Here is a 21,469-nt window from a genome sequence, read left to right as displayed (position 1 = left end):
TTTGTTAGTGATTAAAACACATGACTTACCATATGATACATGTGTGGATCAAATATTGCACCTGATTCACATGGCTGAATTCAAATAATATTGAATTAATAATTGATAAGTTTCGATGTCCTGAACATAGTTGTTAATTCGATTGAGTTATACTATATAGAAAACTGTGAAACTACTATCATTATTCATACTAAATATACAGGATGTTATTGCAGTTTAGTTTCACACATATACCCGGTATATGTTTTGACATTCTGACAACTCATCATTCTCAAATTTATTGTGTCTATTTGGATGATTTGACATTCTAATGTAATGCATTCATGTAAGATTCAAAATACCACCATTCAACATATCAGTCATATTGATTTCCTGCTATTTCCCTCTGTTGTAGTTTCTTGTACCGTGTACAGATAAGGTATTGTAGTGTCACAGGTCTAAGTCCCCCTCAACCTTGTATTGTTGATGTAGTAAATGACTCTTGGTTGAGTTTTGAATATTGTGGAATGCGGACTGGGCTTGATCAGCGTTAAGGGGGATGATTTTTATGGTCTGCTTTTGAGACAGAAGTTCATTGACTATAGGTGGATTTGCCAAGAATCCATAAAAGGAAAGCCAAATAGAGATTTCAATCAGCATCTGTTTGTAAATAAAAGTACTACTACAGATAGCAGATCGAAATGAAAATGCTTCTTTAAACATATTAGAATATTACACAGTTCTCTCGTACATTATTACGTATTTTCATCTGCAGTCTAAGGAGCATCTTTCAGTAATACTAGGGCGTGGATACCCCATCTGTCTAAGATACCACAGTTTCTGTGTACCTCAGGAATGATGTTGTGGCTTTGAATCCCATATACACCTCAGCTATGTATTCTAGGCTTGTCAGCTCTTTACCAATGCTGTTTTAACCAAAGTGGTTGTAGCTGGCCTCTGCATCACTTCAGGTTGTCTTCCAACATGAGGCTGTCATGTAGTTATACATGACTGAAATATTAATTGTTAAAAATGTACGTTGAACCTATCACTTAGTTGTTTACAATACAGTCGATGTCAACAAATGTGACTGACTGACTGACTGAGTTTAGTTTTACGCCGCTTTTAGCAATATTCCAGCAATATCACGGCGGGGGACACCAGAAATGGGCTTAACACATTGTGCCCATGTAGGGAATCGAACCCGGGTCTTCGGCGTGACGAGCCAACGCTTTAACCACTAGGCTACCCCACCGCCCCGAACAAATGTGAGACAACAGGGAAACTGTCAACGGTGATTAACAGTGTAATCTGAACCTTCTGCCTCATGATGTAGCCTTTAGTAAATCACCAATTACTTAAAAAGGATAAACACTTATACATTGTGTTCCTCATATTACACTACAGAAGCTGACATCCAATGGGCAAAATGTATGCTGGTCCTGTGGTCCCTGGCTAGTAAAAATTCAACTGGACCACTAAATAATAAGTTTGCAGTGGTCCTGGTGGCCAGTGAATTTTGTATTGATAGTTAAGCAAATCTACAAATTTTATTTTGGACCGGTGAAATACAGACAGGACCACTAATTATTGTCCACTCACTGGTCCTGTGGTCTAGTGGGAAATTTTGAAAGGTTTCTTTCCCTGGACATCCATGATATTTCCCACTTTATGTGTATCATTTTTAAATGCCTTTCAAATATTTTTAAAAGAATTATTTATTTGATAATGAAGATGATTTCACAAGTGACTATGTCATAACTAAGAGCACCAGTTGCTTAATCTCACTTAAGACCATTTGGGTTTTCAATAAAAAAATATATGTTCCTCCTGCTTCACTATAAGATACACTATAAGGCCAGACCAATTTTATTTCTTGTTTTACGGATCCACCGGTTGTATTTTTTCAAAATAAGAAAAAAAATAAAAGTTAATTTTCCCTGCTCAAAAAATAAAATCCTAATGTTTTATTGGTCAAATATGCAAATTTACAAGAAAAGGTTTGTTATAGCTTGTGTTTTGCCCCATATACACTACATAAATTGCCAAAAGTAAAATACTTTTAGTTTTTTTTTTTGTTTTTTTTTGTTTTTTTTCCTCCTGCCTTTAGGTTTTCTGAGGACAATAATCCGTAAAACAAGAAATAAATTAATTGCTGGACCCTAGCCAAAAATGTGACTCAATATTAACCTTACTTTCCCCTAGCTCAAGTGGAATTATATGACGAATCAACAGTTTACTGATAGGTATGTGGAGAAGGTACTTGAATGCAGACAAGACAAAGGCTGTAGATCTGAGAATAAGTGTGATGAAGCATATCAATGCATGCTGGGTCTTGTTGGCCTTTGATAGGCCAAGAACAAAGAGACTGTGTTGTGTCTTAGCAACGTATAGTATGGATTTACAACTTCAATATGTACAACACGACAACTTCTAAATGCCCATCAAGCATCTGTGTTGTGTCTGTTTGGACTTGCTGTAGTCCACAGTGATGACCAGTTGGACATGAGTGAGTAGAGCTGTTGACCAGAGCACTGATAACTCACCAGATTACCATTATGTTATTTCTAATGTCTGATTGACATCTTATTACCATAGTTGTTAAAACTACTTCTCAATAAACCATGATGTGAACTAGAGTGTTTGTTTTCTGTATTGAAGTTCATTAATTAATTTCAAGATTGTCAGTAATTGAAAACGTTCATCTCACTCCTCACCTTTGCAAATGTGACCAAGAAACTTTAAAAAACAATTATGCAGCCTGAGTGTAATTTGATGTTCTGTATCAATATAGCTTGTATCTGTCACTATATGAGATCATTAAATCAACGCCACACTATATTTATCTCAATGCCGTCTTTGACTTAATTCACAAGTCTGAAACCTGAGGGTTCAGTCGGGTAGCCTAGTGGTTAAAGCGTTCAATCGTCACACTGAAGACCCATTGAAGCCCATGGGCTGAGTCTAGTAAACTTCTGTTTGGTCTGGTAAGCTCAGGTGATATTAATCCTTATTACTCGCCCGTGGAAGATACTGCATTGTAATATTTTACGACAATATTACACTAGTGTAATACCGCTAGACATATGACGTCATAATGTTTTACTTACAGTTATAATGATGTCACAATGCTAATACCTCTGTCACAATTGTATTAGACCTTGCTTGACTCGTGGAAAGCTGAGAGTCATCACACTTCGTAGGCAGTTTCTGTCAGTTTATGTTGGAGAGTAATAAACAGAATACTAAACTCGCTTCCGTGAAATACCATTTTTATTAAACTCGTGAAAGATTTAGCATCAAACTCGCTTTCTCTCGTTTGATACCAAATCATTAACTCGTTTAATAAAAATGGTATTATGGAAGGTCGTTTAGTATCCTCTATATATAACATGCTAAATTCCACTGAAAATAATGCTTCTTGTCATATAAGGACTAGCAGACCCAAACTGTTTTCCATTGATTGCAGTGTCTTAGATACTGTGACTTAGATACTGATCAGACTGTTGAGTCAGGCAGGCTCCTCTTCAGTGATTCTGATAATGAGGCCTGCAGTTGTATTAGATACCATTGTTGATGATTTTTCCTGGATTGAATAGTATGCTTGGGTGATTGTAATATTAGTAAACTATGATAGATCTACCTTTCTAAAATCACAGGTTGATTTGTTTGAATTGCTATTTACAGATCAACATATTCAGATAAACATGTTCAATGTTATCATGATGGTGACAACTGTGATAGGTTTCTGCCTTTGATTAAATTATGTTGGTTGAACAATTTTAGACAATGTACATAACATTTGTGAACAAGATTGTGTCATGTTTATTTACTAGAGCCTCATTTCATGTAAATGAAGCTTGTGGTGTTCTTACTTATCATGTTAACTTGCATGCTGTTTATCAATAAGGTGAGTCCTTGTGTTGATGTAACCCTATTAAGATAAGATTATGTGTTTTGTTTGTCCCTTACATGATATCATAGTGTATATGTATCATACATGTCTGATTTATTTAACTCTTGTTGATACAGAGCAGCACTGAGCATTAAGTACTAAGTGATCTAGACTAGAATACACATCAGCCTCTTCTTCTGTGTCCCCATGAAGATCTGGGTTATAATTGGTCTTCAGTAACCCATGCTTGTCGTAAGAGGCGACTAACAGGATTGGGTGGTCAGGCACTCTGACCTGCTGACTTGGTTGACACATGCCACCATATCCCAGTTGCATAGATCGATGATCATGCTGTTGATCACTGGATTGTCTGGTCCAGACTCAATATTTACAAACCGCCACCATGTAGCTTGAATATTGCTGAGTGCAGCGTAAAACTAAACTCACTCACTTCTGTTAATTGACTGAATATGAGTTGTATTTTACTTAGACATTGTGGTAATAAATTACCATGGTTACATGTTTTCGAAACTGAGCATGAAAGTTTTTGCTAGAATCTTCAAACACCATACCACATCTGTGCACCTCACCACACCACACTTTCTCAAATTTGTTGAAATGCAATCATGGTTCCTATTGTGTTAAAGTCTAATGTAGACTATAAGCTGCTTTGACATGCACACATTTACTTACAGGAGTGTATGCAAGTAAATTGATCATGTAAAAGTCACAAAACGAATTTACTCACATAATTATTTATACTCCTGGAGTAAATTTACACCTGCTCCAGAGATAAAGTAAAAGTATATTTACTCCTGGAGTATTTTACTCCAAGAGCAAACTGATCTTGTAAATGACACTTTGATTTGATCCTGTAAGTATATTTTATGCGTCATATCTTATATGGACTATTATTTCATCATTATTATGTTTTATCAGTGTTTCATCAAAAGACATCATAAGTTTCATTGGAATTGATATGTTATTGAAGTCAGTCTCACAGCAGTCTCATGTTTCAATAATTCATTTAAAGTTTTTACGTTTTATATCAATTGTTCAAATTGTCCTTTTCTGCATCAATGATTATGTAGTTTGTAACAGCCCTTGGGGGCGGTGGGGTAGCATAGTGGTTAAAGCGTTTGCTCGTCACGCCGAAAACCCAGGTTCGATTCCCCACATGGGTACAATGTGTGAAGCCCATTTCTGGTGTCCCCCGCTGTGATATTGCTGGAATATTGCTAAAAGCGGCGTAAAACTAAACTCACTCACTCACTCACTGTAACAGCCCTGTGAACTGTACAGTCTGCTTGTTTGAAAACAATTTGACCTGTGCCATAGGAGGTTATGATGCAAAACCATCACGTTTCATGCATAAAATATCGCACCTCAGTACATAATAGTCGTTTATATGTCGCTCATGTCAGTGCTTTATGCATATTCAAAGCGCTATGTACATTACTATCCCTATCATTGGACTCCATTGTACCTTCCAATACTTTCTCAACTCCCTGGGGACCATACAGCCTCGCTGCCTGTTACTGTGTTAGGTGCTTAGAGAGCTAATGGCTCACATTGTCAGCCCATCCTCATTTTACAGCTAGGTGGGCTGAGACATTGTGGTCTTTGGTACCTTGTTCATGGATACCACACAAATGTTCCAGCCCGGATGACTCACCAGGTATCTAACCCGGTCTTTGGAGAGCAAGACAGATGCCTTATCCACTACACCATTGCATTGAAGATGTTACTGGGATAATGATAGCCATAAAATAACAAGTACCACTGTAAAGATACAATGATAAAGGTGCCTTTACATGGTATGATCTGTAGTAAAGGACTTTTAGCATGTGATCCGTCGTGAGAAATAGGGCATGTTCTAATTTTCGCAACACATCATAAGCAATTTCAAATCATTACGACAAGGGGGTTTACACGTTATGATATCGAATTGATTCAGGTCACTGCTACAAGTCCTTACTAATGAAGGTCCCAGTTCAGCAAACGTTTCCTTAGTCATTCGAACATTCTCTACCCACTGGTCATCATCAAAGGTGCCTTGCACACTGTCTGTCCACCAGGTTCTTGAACGGGTCTTTGTTAGACCTAGGACAAGTCCTCTGGTCCTCTAGATGTGTGGATGGTATGCAAATCAGATTTACTCCTATTGGATAAATATCTATGGCAACAGAAAGTAAATGTAGTTTTACTCCTGTGAGTTAATTTACTCCACAAGTAAATATACTTACAGGAGTAAATGTGTGCATGTAAAAGAGGCTTTATTAGACTCTCTGTAATCCTAAATATACTTAAGTGTATTTCCATACTTAACTTGGTGGAGTATAGAAAGTTTGGGAACTGTTCTGATTGGTAGTTTCTCTTTTCAGGTACTATGACCAAGTTGCTGCTATTGAGAGCAAGCTCCCTATCACAGAAAACCAGGTAATTTTATAGTGAACTGTAGCTAATGTATGAAGTCATTTTATTCTTTAGAAAATTCATTGTTGTCATGTCAGGCATACCACTGTTAATATTCGGGAAATGTGTACATTGGAGTTGATATGGAATCAGTACTTTAATTGACATCCCATGGCAATGTTTCCAGCATGTTCACCAGCCTCATTATTTCTGATGCCTGTATGTGTGTACATCTAGAGGCCAAGTCATGTGAATTTTCTAATCAACCAATCCATAATTCAATACAATTCTGTGCTATGGATTCGTAGCATCATATCTGATATCTGTATCTCTAAAACAGGCTTAAGCAGCTAGTTCTGAATGGAAATAATAAAGTCTGAGCTGTTAATAATCTGATGATATAATACATCATTTCTGAATGCCATGATGTCAAAAGCTGAGTACCATGTGAGGGGTTGTGTTGTGTATAGATTTTCCTTTATTAAGGTGAAATATCCTGAATGAAGATGATGTACAAACAAAGACTAATCATTTTAGAAGTGTGACATTTGGTTGGCTTCAATTAGAAATGTTCTCCCAGTCTCTACTAGTTATTCGGAAAACTTCGTAACACTCGGAAATCTTTGGATATTTCCTTGTTTCAATTGTGCCAAATATTATTCACTTTTTTTTTCATTTTTTGTTATGATAAAAAGGTTCTTTTAAAGCTTAATCAAGCATAGTGATTTTGTTGTGGTTTTGCTTATAAATCAAGCAGTAACTCGATTATAAGTAGTATTTTGTTAAAAAAACAACTTCTTTCAATATATTGCAATACATATCGCGATATATCCTTTCACATCGCAATATATCACAATATGTGACACCCCTGTGACACTCATTATCCATGAATGTATGTGCACTTCAGATCCGTGTGCAGTTCAAATGGAGAGATGCCTTTGATGAAGGAGGCTTCCTGGCTGGGAAAAGAACACTTGGTAATATTTGAAGCTACAGGAATACCTGTTTAAACAGTTTAAGAAGTCAGCTGGAATCTTCAGCTCTCCTGCATCAACATCACAAAAACATTATATACAGTACTCTTCAGCACAGAAGTCAAGTTGAGTCCTTGGGTTTAAGCAGCATTACCCATTTGGGTGTCCTCACCCCTGTGACATGGGACCCCTTAAGATCCGCTTTGGAATTGGTGTTTCACCACACCCATGCTTGTTGTAAGAGGCGACTAAAGGCATCGGGGGTCAGGCTCGCTTCACACTTTCAGACTTTGTCCACACATGTCATCGTATCCAAATTACGTAAATCGATGTTGATACTGTTGATCACTGGATTGTCTGGTCCAGACTCAGTTATTTACAGACCGCAGCAATTTGGCTGAAATATTGCTGAGTGTGACATTAAACAACTAGCCAACTAACCCTGTGATATTGCTAAAAGTGGCATTGAAAAAACATCAATCGCTTATTCAGAAGTAGTGTCGGGGCGGTGGGGTAGCCTAATGGTTAAAGCGTTGGCTCGTCACGCCGAAGACCCGGGTTCGAATCCCCACATGGGTACAATGTGTGAAGCCCATTTCTGGTGTCCCCCGCCGTGATGTTGCTGGAATATTGCTAAAAGAGGCGTAAAACCAAACTCACTCACTCACTCACTCAGAAGTAGTGTCACAGAATAATACCAAGGAACCCTCTTAATCTTCAACAAGTCACTCTATTCTAACCAGTTACTTTGTTGGGATGAATATTATTCAGTGTTTGTGTTGCTACATGTATGAATTACATCTGACGGATCATGTATTGAAATGTTCTAACATACTTTCCTTGTCTTCAGCTATTGCCTCTGGGTTGTATGAGAAGGTCTGCATGTTGTTCAACATTGCTGCTCTCCAAACACAAATTGCTTCAGTACAGAATCAGGACAGTGACGATGGACTTAAAACCTGTGCCAAACTATTTCAGGTAGGGCAAAGTTTTATGTATGTGTGATAACATCACTGCTTATTATTTATACTTGTCACTTGACTTTGTTTGTTGCCTAACACCACACTCAGCATTTTTCCAAGTATATGACAGTGATCTGTAAATAATGAAATCTGGACCTGATAATCCAATGAGTGATAGCATGAGCACCACTGAGCCATCAGTCTACGCAGTTGGGATAAAATGACATGCATCAACCAAGTCAGCAAACATGATCACCCAATCCTCTTAGCCTCTTACAAGGCATGAGGTACTGATGACTGAATGGATCATAAGCTTGATGGAGTGGTTTATTGTGTTTCATAAACGAACAGCAAGGGATGTTGCTCATGATATTAATCAGTGTCTGGTCCAAAGTGATAAAATGCAAATCCCCATCATAAAGACATCTTCCCACTGATGTGATATGCTTTGATAAATGAGGGGTAAGTAATAAAGAATGATGTATTTGGTGCCATCGCTGTGACAAGAGGGACTGTGGGGTAGCCCATTGGAGCATTCGCTCATTACGCCAAAGACCAGGGTTCGATTCCCCACAAGGGTACAATGTGTGAAGCCCATTTCTGGTGTCCCCTGCCATGATGTTGCTGGAATATTGCTAAAAGCGGCGTAAAACCGCACTCATTCACTCACTCGCTCACTCACTCACTCGAGATACAAGGAGTTCAGAATTTCACACTTAAACTAGCATTATGTTGTGTAATGGGAATAACATGTATGTTACTGTATCCTATTAATGGCATCACATTTCCTTGCAGCAATCAAGTGGAATATTTGCCCACATGAAGGACATTGTGTTGTCACATGTGCAGCAAGACCCGACCCCTGACCTTAACCCCCGACACTCTGGGAGCACTCAGTGCTCTCATGTTAGCCCAGGCTCAAGAGGCTATATACAGGAAAGCTACATCAGGTATGTTGGATGTGCAGAGAGTGTGCAATATTAAATCTGAAAGGGTCGTTTTCAGCATAGCCTACCAGGGTAGCTGGTACCCTTAACGGCAGATAAGTCCATGTTCCTCAACTCAAAATCAAAGTCAGTTCAGGTTATAGTTCCTTTCACTTGATTACAAGTGATACTGTGCATCGCAAAATATTCATCACTGTGAATGCTTGTTTCTTATATTATAACGCAATCAAATGAGTCTCGTCCAGTAGTATGACAGTTCCAAGGAAAATGATGCGGAATGAACTTGTTATAGGGTACGTTTCTGTATTCTGATTTTGGCTAGGTTATGTTTGTGTATACAGAAACGTACCTGGGGTACCTGTAGTACCCGTGCTGATGACCCCTTCAGCAACATTAACTTGATTAACAGCTAAAGATACTTTGATGGTAATACTGTAGATTTTCTACCCCTTCGATTTGTGGTCAATAAATTAACCTTTCATCTGACATGCAGGTCCTTTTGGTATCAGCATGAATTTTGCTTACTACAGCATTAATGTTTAATGTTAATTTAATAATTTATAATGTAGATAAAATGAAGGATGCTATGGTGGCCAAGCTGGCGTACCAGTGCTCTGAGCTGTATGCGGATACCATGAAGTTGATGCAGCTTCACTCCATCAAAGAGTTGTGGCCCAAGGTCAGTACCACGTCATATTGCAGACTTACCTCCCTTTGACAGTTATTGTCACTCACCTCCTTTGGCAGTTATTGTCAGACTTACCTCCCTTTGACAGTTATTGTCACTCACCTCCTTTGGCAGTTATTGTCAGACTTACCTCCCTTTGGCAGTTATTGTCACTCACCTGCCTTTAGATTGTCAGACATACCTCCCTTAGACAGTTATTGTCACTCACCTGCCTTTTGCAGTTCTTGTCAGACATACCTCCCTTAGACAGTTATTGTCACTCACCTGCCTATTGCAGTTATTGTCAGACTTACCCCCCTCAGACAGTTATTCTCACTCACCTGCCTTTTGCAGTTGTTGTCAGACTGACCTCCCTTAGACAGTTATTGTCAGACTTCCCTGGCTTTTGCAGTTGTCAAACTGACCTCTCTTTGAGTACACAATGCCATTTAGAAAATGGTCAGTGAATTTTGCTAAATGAGAATGCAGAAAGATTAAGAAGTGATAGATAATAAAGTAGTAATTACAACCGGATGTGTGTCATTCTGATTTTACCAAAACTCGTGTAAGATTGTATATTAGTACGTGCAATGTCACTCCACAAAACATTTCAGAAATAGGTTGGAGGCATTCTGTTTTACCTATTGGATGTTGCAGTCAAACTGTTTAGTGTAACTACATCGTGTATTGTGAACAATATTCAGGCATGACATATCTATCAATGTTGATAACCATGCATCACAAAACACATGCATGAATTAGTACTGAGTTAACATTTGTATTTAGGAGTGGATCCAGTGTGTAGTGATGAAGCAGGCAGCCTTCCATGGCATGGCAGAGTTCTACCAGAGCAATGTGGCCAAAGCAAACAAGAGTTATGGAGAACAAATTGCCAGGCTAAAGGTATGTGCATTTCATTCTTCTCAAATCTTTTTAGTTGATGACCAGTCACCTTTCCCTTGTTGACACCAATTGTCTGTAAGCCAGAGTTTTCTAGTCATGGAAATAATGACACTGAATGTCTGACAGCCAGAGTGTGTTCCAGTGGTGGATATGAAGCATGAGAGTCAAAGGGTGCTTGCCAGAACTCCAATATTAAAAGTTAAACAATTTGGGATCCCTAAATATAAGCACAATAGCATAAGATCTCTAGAATTCCCTGACCCACATTCATTTTGAACACTTGCAAAACATCCATATTAATGAGTGCTGGAGCAAATAATCAAGTAATTGGTCAGTATATCAATCTTACTTTTGTCAGCAATTATTGATGGCCTTGGAATACTAATCAATGCTCATAAAAAAGGAACGTCAATTAAACTTTAGAAAGTATGTTTCTTATTGTTAGGTTTGTTAAATCAAGACAAAAATAACTGATGCAGTTTCCTGACTCGTAAAACTGCAGTGAAAACAACACACTAGCATGGTTTCTATACTCATTGTCTTGGTATCTTCCAGTGGTAGTTTATAGGCTGCAGTAACAATAACAATAGTAGCATTGCTGGTTAATGGCAGTACATCCTGTTCTGAAATGACACATTAAGATAATAAGGAATCTGTCGACGCAGTTTCATCTTTATCTTTATCCTCACCCTCCTCTTCATCTTCATTATCACCCTCACCCTCATCCTCATCCTCACCCTTATGATCATCTTCATCCTCAACCTCACCTTTATCTTCTTCATCATCATCCTCACCCTTACACCACCATCATCATTTTTCAGCTCGTCCTCATTATTCTCATCCTCATCTTCATCCTCACCCTTATGTTCATCCTCAACCTCAACTTTATCTTCATCCTCAACCTCACCTTTATCTTCATCATCCTCATCCTCACCCTTACACCATCATTATCATTTTTCATCATCATTCTCATCCTCATCTTCATCTTCATCCTCACCCTTATCTTCATCATCTACATCCTCATCTTCACCCTTTTCTTCATCCTCACCCTTTCCTTCATCATCTTCCTTCTCATCCTCACCCTAATCTTCATCTGATTCTCCAGTACACTCTGATGGTTCTTTCTTCCATTACAGCATGCCCAGGAGCTGTTGAATGCTGCTCAGACTCGCGGCGGCCAGACATTCTGCTTCAGAAATGAGCAGGGGAAGGTGCAGCGAGAAATGGAGGAGGCTGTGAAGGACAACAACTTCATCTACCACGACAAAGTGCCCGACGTGAAGACTCTCCCTATCATTGGCAAGGCTGCTGTGGCCAAACCCTCACCTGTTGCACAGAGATTCTCCACCAACTTCACAGGTAGTTTAATTACATAGTTTATGACAGTGTGTGTAGTGCTGTGTTTACAAATGAGTTATTCAGACAGTTTATCTAGGTTTTCAAAACTGTTAACCTTGCTCTTGCCGTCCAATTAGAACAGTTCTGTTCTGACACATTATATCATGTTCCTGTTGGGATTCTACATTAGAACTGTCCCCAGAAACTTGTGCTTGTTGTAAGAGGATCAAATGCATGGGAAGGCCAGACTGTGTAGATTGTGTGTTAGATAGCCAGATAGAGGGTTCATGGCTTACAATTTCAATGACAAGATTGTCCAGTCCGACAGAATTATCATAAATTGATTGTATGTTATGGTTGTTAAAATGTTTTTTCTTAGAAGTTAATTCCTTGAGTCATAAATGCCGCTGAGGACAGCCCTTCTATGTTTGTGTGTATGTAAGTATTTATGAGTTATGTTGTATTATGTTATTTTGCAGACCTCTTTGAGAAATTAGTGCCTTTAGCTGTACATGATGCCATGACAGCATTTGAGAACAGAAAGGCCCAGATTGTCAACATGGAGATCGGGAGGTTGCGAGAAGCTACAAATCTCATGAATGGGTATGTTTCACTTGTATGATACCTTATGATGTACTCATTTTACGAATGACACAAGATGTAAATATAATCACCTGTGAATCTCTTTGAAATGATTTATCATTCATGACAGTTTCATTTAAGTCTAAGTTTGGTCTTATATATGCCAGAAACTTTTGGATTTTAATCTGCTCACTTTGTAATTTAGTTTTGTCAATTTCATCTGCTCACATGTTGGTTTCACTGAAGTCAACATCTTTTCCAAACAAGAGTGTTCACGGACTATAAAGGCCCAGTTTCTCCCCTTGCCAAACTGGGTTGAAATTTCATGGCTCAATCATAGTGCCACCAGTGGCTTTTACAAGTTATGTCCCTTCTCTGTCGATCGAACTGACTAAACATATTCCACCTCTCAGATTACTTGCATTTGCCACAAGCAAAAAGGCAGCGTCATTTGAAGATTATCTGATCTGTAATCAAATGTTTAACAGGTCTTAGGCCACTACGTGTCTCCCTTGAGCATCTTGATTGAAACATGAACAGATTCCCGCTTGACATTGCATGCTCTGAAAATCTTGCTATCGACCAAAACAATCGACATTTTGTTCATGAACCAAATGTTGATTTAATTACACAATTTCATTTGTACTATGCATAGACTCATTCGTCCAGCCAAAATATAACTCCATAATTCCTTACCTGGCTTGGCAAGGGTGGAGCTGGACTTTTCCAGTCAGTTAGCTCCCTTGCCTCATCAAGATGAAGTCACTCATACCAGTTCATCTCTTGGTGTATTACTCAGCTTTACTTCTTGATATGGTTGACCCGTGAAGATCCGGGGTAGAATAGGTCTTCAGCAACCCATGCTTGCCCCAAAAGTCGACTATGCTTGTCGTAAAGAGGCGACTAACGGGATCGGGTGGTCAGGCTCGCTGACTTGGTTGACACATGTCATCGGTTCCCAATTTCGCAGATCAATGTTCATGGTGTTGATCACTGGATTGTCTGGTCCAGACCGATTATTTACAGACTGCCGCCATATAGCTGGAATATTGCTGAGTGCGGCTTAAAACTAAACTCACTCACTCACTCTTCATATAGTTGATACAACAGATGAACTGTTTCAGTGTGCTGACATCCCTCAACCTGCCTGCATCCATCGAGGACCTGGCTGGTGAGAAAGTCCCTCAGTCCCTAACAGAGAAAGCCCAACAGATGCAGGACCAGGGTGGTGCTTCATACATCTCCAAGCTCATGAATGAGCTGCCAGCCCTTCTTACCCGTAATAGGGAGATCCTTGACGCTGTGAGTAGTGGTGCTCACAACATGGGCTGTCAGTTAGGAGATAAGTCTTCTGTGTTTGGAAATTTGAGTCAAGCTGTGGTTTAGATACCTCTTCTTTTCGTTCAGAACTGAGCACATGGGCTGTCATTTATGAGATCAACTTTCTGTGTTTGGAAACTTGAGATGGTCTAACTGTGCAGTAGAGACCTCTCGTATTAATTTGAATAGCGCACCTGGGATGTCTCTTTTGGATAGATTTATATTGTATGTCATATGGTCATATTGCCCAAACATATTTTGTTTCTATTTGTCTCAGAATTTCCAAATTGGCTGAATCTCAGTAACTGTTACAAAATTATTAAATCTATTTTGAAAATGGCCATATTAATGTTGATAAATACTTTGACGGACATACACCAAGTTCATGTTCAGACTTCAGCAAGACATTTCACAATAATGAGCGTAACACTTTTACTGATGACAAGTGGGGACATGGGTGGCCCTGTCAACTTGGACACAGTAGTTCACTCTACAGAGTTGCCTCCCTTTGGTCTGCCTGTGCTCATCAGTTCAGATTCTTAAATCATCAATAACCAAACTCGCTCACAAATTATTTTGTGTTTTCAGACTATAGCTGAGTTGGACAGTGAGGAAAAGTCTGACACTCAGCTTCGAGAACAGTTCAAAGAGAAGTGGACTCGAACAAACTCAGCCCAACTGACAAAACCTATGCGAGAAGAGGCCACAAAGTACAGCACTATACTGTCCACAGCCACCCAGGCAGATGCTGTTGTCCGGGACAAGTTTGACAAACACAAGGAAGGCATCTTGTTGCTCTCCAAGCCTCTGGTAAGAGACTAGTCTACATTCCTTATGATAACACTAGGGTTTTGTCCCTGTGGCTACAGATAAACGTGTCTATTCAATTTTTGAAAGGAACAATTTACAATAGGACAGTGGCCCTGCAGTGGTTTTATTGAGGACACTGATGGTATTTACAGGGATATGGTTATGTTCCTAGCTAAGCAGGGTCATTTGCCGAACACGTTCATCTCTTCTCTTTGGTAGAGTAAGTCTTTAATTTTTAAACTTATCCTATCTCACGGTATGCACTTCTCTCTCTTGATTCGACACCGAGTGGAACGATGTAAACATTTTTCCCTTGGCCTCTCTTGATCATCCACTCCATGCTACCCTCATTATAAGACAGCTTCCTAGTTGTCATGCAAAGCATGCGGCATGCACCACTAGCTACCCACGTGACTATCTCCGAATCATCATTCTCTTTCTTGTCACACTAGAGTGTGAACGTATTTTACTTTGCTCAACGTTTTCAACTTAGTCTGAAAGCTGACCAGCCAAAAAAGAGGAAAAAGTGCTCCCGTGTAATAAAGTGTTCTCCGCGAGTCATCCACATGCGTATTGTATTGACTGTATGGGACAGTGTAAATGGGACTCTCGTTGCGATAAATGCAAGGATCTTACCTTTGATGCGTTTGGTGACTACACTCAGGCTTGTGCCCGTCGTGTTGCTGACAGAGCTCGTTATGCTGCTTAACTTGACGGACCCAAACCCTTCAAGAAAGGAAGGTTAAAGCGTCCTACTTTGTCTGCTTGGCGGTTACAGTCCCCTCTCTCGAATGAAGAGGATTCGTGAGAGCGTCGTCAGATTCTTACTTATCCGAAGACTTTTGGAATTTGTTCGGCTCTCAACATTCCAGCCCGAGTCCTTCGTCTTCGACCACGTCCCGGGTAGTGGTTGTCGAGACTGCCACCACCCCTCAGGATACGTCTACACAGCGGGACCTTCGAACTACGCTCTGTCTCTCGTTCTCCGGACCAGTTGTCACAGCAACCTGGCTTATCTGTTTCAGACAAGAATGAGCTGACCTCTACGCCTGACTGCGCAGAGGCTGTTCTCGCTCTTGTCATTCATCCAGTAGTGAGAGGAACCAGTCTACCTCGCCTTAATGCCTGTCAGTGGTTACTTTACCATCTCCTTCCCATTCCTGCGTCCAGCTACCTCGGTCTTCTGCTTCGCCGAAGCCTGTCAGATCGAATCACAGTTCGCCGGTTCATGCTCCACCTGTCCGCTCCCCTCCACATTGACTTTCGCCGGACTGCCCCCCTTCCTCAAAATTAGACCGGCTCTCTACAAAACAGCTTTCGCCGAACCGGTCTTCATCGAAATACCAGTCTAAGCTTCAGCATTCTCCAGATGGATCATCTGCTAAACAGCCTTCACCTAATCGTACTTCGTAGAAACAACGTCTCGCCAAAACGGAAGACTTCACCGAGACGGCATGTGGTGAACTGTCTTTCGCCAAAACAGCCTTCTTCCAAGCGGTATTGAGCCGAATGCCTCTCTCTAGATCATCTGAGTACTTCCCCGAACACTGTTGGATCTTACCTCAGTACGAACACGTCTTTCACCGAGTAGTCTGGATCAGTCTCATATTATTATTCGGATTTGTTCACCGTATAGACCTGGTAGGTTTACTTCACTGCCGAGATGCCACTCTTTGACTCGTTCGTATTCAACTAAGCACATGCCTCCTCCTGCTTCATTGAGATCGGTTCTTCGTTCCAAGTCACCTCCTCAGACTTTGTCTTCTCGTCATCATGGGACTTCCGGTTCTTCGCACCTGACCCGTCAACCTAGATCTCCTACACGGTTGACTGCTGCCTATCGTTCAAGATCCAGGGATCGTCGTTATCGTTGCGATATCTCCCCTTCTCGTTCTCCTCAGCAGGTCTCCATTTGTGCATCCTCTCCCGGTTCGTCCCCCTCCAGACATAGATATGGTTCTACTGATCGTCGATCTAATCAACGGGGTTCCAAGCTTCAATCTCAGCGTGCTACGACCTCTGACGGGACTCCTGCCTCCTCGCGTCTCTCTACTCGGATTGTACCAGATTCCTGGACTCCTGCGCAGGAAACTACTCCTCCCTCAGATCTGGCTGCGATGTTAAGTGCTCTTACTTGTGCTCGGTTGTGGATTCCCCAGAGGGAAGTTTGGACTTTGTCGATGAAGTTTTAGCTTGGATAGTGGAGAAACTCCACCTCCCTATGTCACAGAACACGGAGGATTTAACCTTCCTTCTCCATGAGACAACGAGACTTGACATCTATTACCTTCCCACCATGGCCTTGTATTGCTCATCTAACTACGTCCTTGGATCATGCCTTTAAAAGCCTTAAAAGGATTAAGGATGGCCTGTCTTCGCCTAGATTTTCCCTACCGGCGGCTCTCTCCTATGGTTTCCAGTCATTGGCTACTGCCCCTTCAGTGGATCAGTTCAGCCTTTCTAGTTGAGGACAGAGAACTGTCTCACATGGACACAGCTATTCGTCGCTCCTTACCCTCGATCAATTGCATCATCTCAGCGGTGGACGCGGTTGCGGCATCAGTGGAGCACTCTTTCTCCGATCAGGATGCTTACATCAGGGGCTGTATGTCCCTTATACTGGACCAATTTCAGATCGTACTTGACCAGCTGTCTCATTTCCTTGGTTATCTCCTGGCAGTTCGACGTCGCAGCCCGCTCAATTTGTCTTCATGGGATCACAGGTTTAAGGCTGAACTCTTCCGTCAACTGTGGTCTGCAGAATCCTTGTTTAATGGCATGATTGGGGAAGTTTCAGCGAAGTTGGATCGGGACTTAATTTCAAGTTTCTGTGGAATTATTGAAACTCCAGAAATCTCATCTGCAAGTTTCCATGATACAGAGAAGGCCTCCACGGTTCGTGCCGTCTCATCCCCGGAACTGCGTCAGGGTTTTCTTGGCCATTCATCCCGAGCTAGAGGTAGCAGGTCCTCCCGTGGCACTTCTTCCCAATGTCTTCCCAAGTCCGACGCCTCCAGCCGTCCCCATTTACAACTCTCCAGTGGGCGGGAGACTAGGGAGTTTCGCTCCCAACTGGACCATACTAGACGATCCTTTCATGACCGACCTCGCCAATGGCTATCAACTTCCAGTTATGGGACGCCCGCCGCTGACAATGAATCCGGTACAACGCAGCTACCCAGCGGACCAGGTCCAGGTTCTTCACTCCACCATAGGTACGCTCATAGAGAAATGTGCAGTCCATTCTCTCGGTCCGGCGCCCAGCACTCCAGGATTCTATTCCACCATCTTTCTGGTTCCCAAGAAGAACTCCACAAAACTAAGACTCATTTTCAACATGAAACTTTTCAATGTCCACTATCTCCAGCACCCACCTCACTTCCAGATGGTATCGATCGTCCTTCTTCGCACTATCGTGAAGAAAGGGGATTTTCTTGTCAGCCTAGACCTTCAAGATGCTTACCTTCTTGTGCCCATTCATCAGTATTCACGGAAATTCCTCCGATTCGTATTCCAAGGGTTCCATTATCAATGGACCATCCTGCCTTTTGGAATTTCCAAGGCCTATTTACCAGGATCACCAAGCTGGTCACCAGGTTTCTTCATCTCCACGGGGTCTTGTTCGAAAGTTACATAGACGACTGCATTCAGGCACAGAGAGACCCTGTCGTTCTTCTACGTCAGTTGGAGTTCAGTACGAAGCTTCTCCGGCAACTAGGTTGGTTGTTAAACGCTGCGAAGTCGGAACTAACACCGACCCAGACCCTTCAATTCATCGGGGCAACTGTCGACATGCACCAGGGCCTGATTTTCGTCCATCAAGACAGATGGCTGAAAATTCAACTGCTAGTTCCGTTAGCACTGTCACAGGCCAGGACCTTACGACAGTGGCAGGAAGTTTTGGGCCTCTTGACATCGGCACAGGCATTGACACGGTCGGGGACAATTGCAACTGCGTCCATTGCAGCGTTTCCTGCATCCGTATCTCGTCTCAGAGAATCTTGAGTTGATTCGTCTTCCCAAACCCTTACGTCCTTTTCTTCAGTGGTGGCTTGTGCAACAGAACGTTTGCGCCAGAATTTGTTTGATCCTGGCTACCACCACAGGCTCTAAGGTTTCAACGGATCCTGAGCTTCAGTATTTGCTCCGGTCTTTCAAGTTGACCGATCAGTTTAAGAAGTTTAGACCTCCTGCATGGGATTTATCTGTGGTGCTGCGTCATTTGGCCTTAGCAAACTATGAACCCTTAGCTCAGAAGGACTTTGAGAAGATCTCCTTCAAGACCTTTTTCCTTGTGGCCTTGGTTACAGCTGCTCGAATTTCTGAACTCCGCGCTTTGGACGTTAACAGAGTCAAGTTCGAACGGAAGAAGGATTTTGTAGTGAAGAATCAGTTGCCGGGACAACCCGATTGTACTTTTACCATCCCACCATTGTCCACGATCCTAGGGCCGCATGATAATGAAGACCTGCAGCTTTGCCCTGTTAGGGCTTTGAAGATTTTTTTGCTGCTTCTAAAGATCGCCGTCGTCTCCGCAAGCGGCTCTTCATTCTGATGTCCTCAACATCCAGGGCAGAAGTGTCTCGCACCACATTATCCTTCTGGATGAGAGCCATCATCCTACTGGCTTACACCTTCGTTGGGTTACCGGCCCCGACAGCTTCCAATCCACATGAGACACGGGCTTTAGCATCTACGATGGCTCTGCATAGTAACTGCTCTCTCCATGCCATTATGGAAGGATGCTTCTGGCGACTGGACTCGGTCTTCACCTCGCACTACCTTCGTGAAGGATGTCCAAGGTCTGTACCAGTTTGGACCCCTTGTTCTCGCACAACAGCTGTCTACAGCCCACCAACGCAGATAGGGAATGGTCCCACGCGGTTGCTGCTTCCCTGTATTTTCCTGAATATAAGTCTGAACTTGATGTCTGCCTTATGTTTTGATTGCTTATGGGTTAGAACTACTTCACTTAGTTTTATACTAAAACACGGAGATACTACCGCCTCGGTGGTTGGACGAATCTGGAGCTCGATTCTGTATCAAGATGTGGAAGGAATCGACATTTCACGTTTCCTGACCTCTACTTTTCGAAAGAAATTACGTTAGTGAAGTGTGTCACTCCTGAATTTCAGTGCATTTCATTGCGTTCCGACTGAGAGGTTGCCAGGCTCATCCTTTGACTAAGCTTATGTAAAGGGGTGAGGGTCAATTTGATGTTTACTGGAACTGAACATTAAAACTGAGAGTTTTCCGAGTTGTGCTTCTCTTTCACCTGTCCTGGTCGGTGTCTGTGGGGGCCTTCTCGAATCAGGGGCTGGCCCGATTGTTGTCTATGACTATAATTTACGAGGGTACCTTGAAAATCGTGGCGAAGTGACAGCTGCGTCCTTCTTCGGAGGTTGCGGCTGAACACCACATCGCTCAGAAGCACCCATCTCCCTGGGAGGCGTTGTGCTTAGTAAGCCAAGGAGTTCAGAGGAACTCGTCACAAGCATAGGAGTTGCACTAGTCTTAACAGGCCTCCCTTGTGCATCGCTATCTATGGTTGTTTCCAGTCTACACAGTTCTACTGTTCGCACTGACAAGACATATCCAATTTATATACTTGTCCTATCTCACGCGACGGTTTCCAGCCAATCCTCCCCACTTCTCCAAGAATGAGAATGATGATTCGGAGATAGTCATGTGGGTAGCTAGTGGTGCATGCATGATTTTGCATGACAACTAGGAAGCTGTCTTATAATGGGCGGATGGACAAGAGAGGCCAAGGGAAAAAAGTTTACATCGTTCCACTCAGTGTCGAATCAAGAGAGAGAAGTGCATACTGTGAAATAGGATAAGTATATAAATATACCATTTATATTTAAAATTTCCAATATTAAAAAGTATTTTACTCCCAATAACAATTGGGTCTAAACTTGGTCTTCATCAATTCATGCTTGTCGTAAGAGACTAATTGGGATCGTGAGGTCAGGCTTGCTGATTTGGTTGATGCATGTCATTATATCCCAATGACTTTGATTGATGATCATGATGTCAATCACCTGCTTGACTTTTCCGGTCTTGATTTTTCACAAACCACCATCAAGTAGCTGAAATATTGCTGCTTGGTCATTCAGTATCAAGGGCCGCCATATAGCTGGATTATTGCTGCTTGGTCATTCAGTATCAAGGGCTGCCATATAGCTGGAATATTGCTGTCTGTGGCGCTAAACAACAAACTAAACAAACCAGTGTCAAAGGAACATAAAAAACAGATATTTCTTGCAATAACTGACTGGATGATGATGATGATGATGATGATGATGATGATGATGATGCAGGCAGAGCTTGAGGCCTCCCTCCCAGCAGGCAGTGGTGGCAGTGGCTTACAAACCAGCCCTCCGGTGAAGGAGCTACGGTCACTCATGCAGCAGGTGGAGACAATCAAAGCTGAGAGAGAAGCCATTGAAAGCAGCATCAAGGATGCCAGCTTTGACATAGGTGAGGATGGGAGCCATCGTGACACTGCATTATGTATACTCCTCCCTTGCAGATTCATTCGTCCAAACTTTGTTACTTCCCTTGGTTATGCCTGGATCTAATGATAGCATGTTCAAATTTGTTCATATTTGAGATTTGCCATGGGTTTGATTCTTGGTTTGTCAGAACTTTATCTGTGCTAAAGCTGAAAT

At 41.7% G+C, this 21,469-nt stretch overlaps 1 protein-coding gene across 1 annotated transcript in view; it reads left to right on the top strand.

Moving 5' to 3' along the window:
• Positions 1-21,469, top strand: part of LOC124272495 (programmed cell death 6-interacting protein-like) — a 34,405-nt gene that overhangs the window by 1,665 nt on the left and 11,271 nt on the right. Inside the window, 12 exon segments of the mRNA XM_046707692.1 lie at positions 6,259-6,313; positions 7,197-7,266; positions 8,114-8,241; positions 9,021-9,098; positions 9,100-9,175; positions 9,742-9,851; positions 10,626-10,742; positions 11,879-12,101; positions 12,560-12,683; positions 13,787-13,964; positions 14,571-14,792; positions 21,119-21,278. Of these exon segments, the coding sequence (XP_046563648.1) occupies positions 6,259-6,313; positions 7,197-7,266; positions 8,114-8,241; positions 9,021-9,098; positions 9,100-9,175; positions 9,742-9,851; positions 10,626-10,742; positions 11,879-12,101; positions 12,560-12,683; positions 13,787-13,964; positions 14,571-14,792; positions 21,119-21,278 (1,541 nt within the window).

Source organism: Haliotis rubra, unplaced genomic scaffold, assembly GCF_003918875.1.
Source record: "Haliotis rubra isolate DU_JTF1 unplaced genomic scaffold, ASM391887v1 Scf17, whole genome shotgun sequence".
In the NCBI taxonomy this organism is placed as follows: Eukaryota; Metazoa; Mollusca; class Gastropoda; order Lepetellida; family Haliotidae; genus Haliotis; species Haliotis rubra.
The sequence above is the reverse complement of the archived record's forward strand: the minus strand, read 5'-3'. Positions and strand labels throughout refer to the sequence as shown.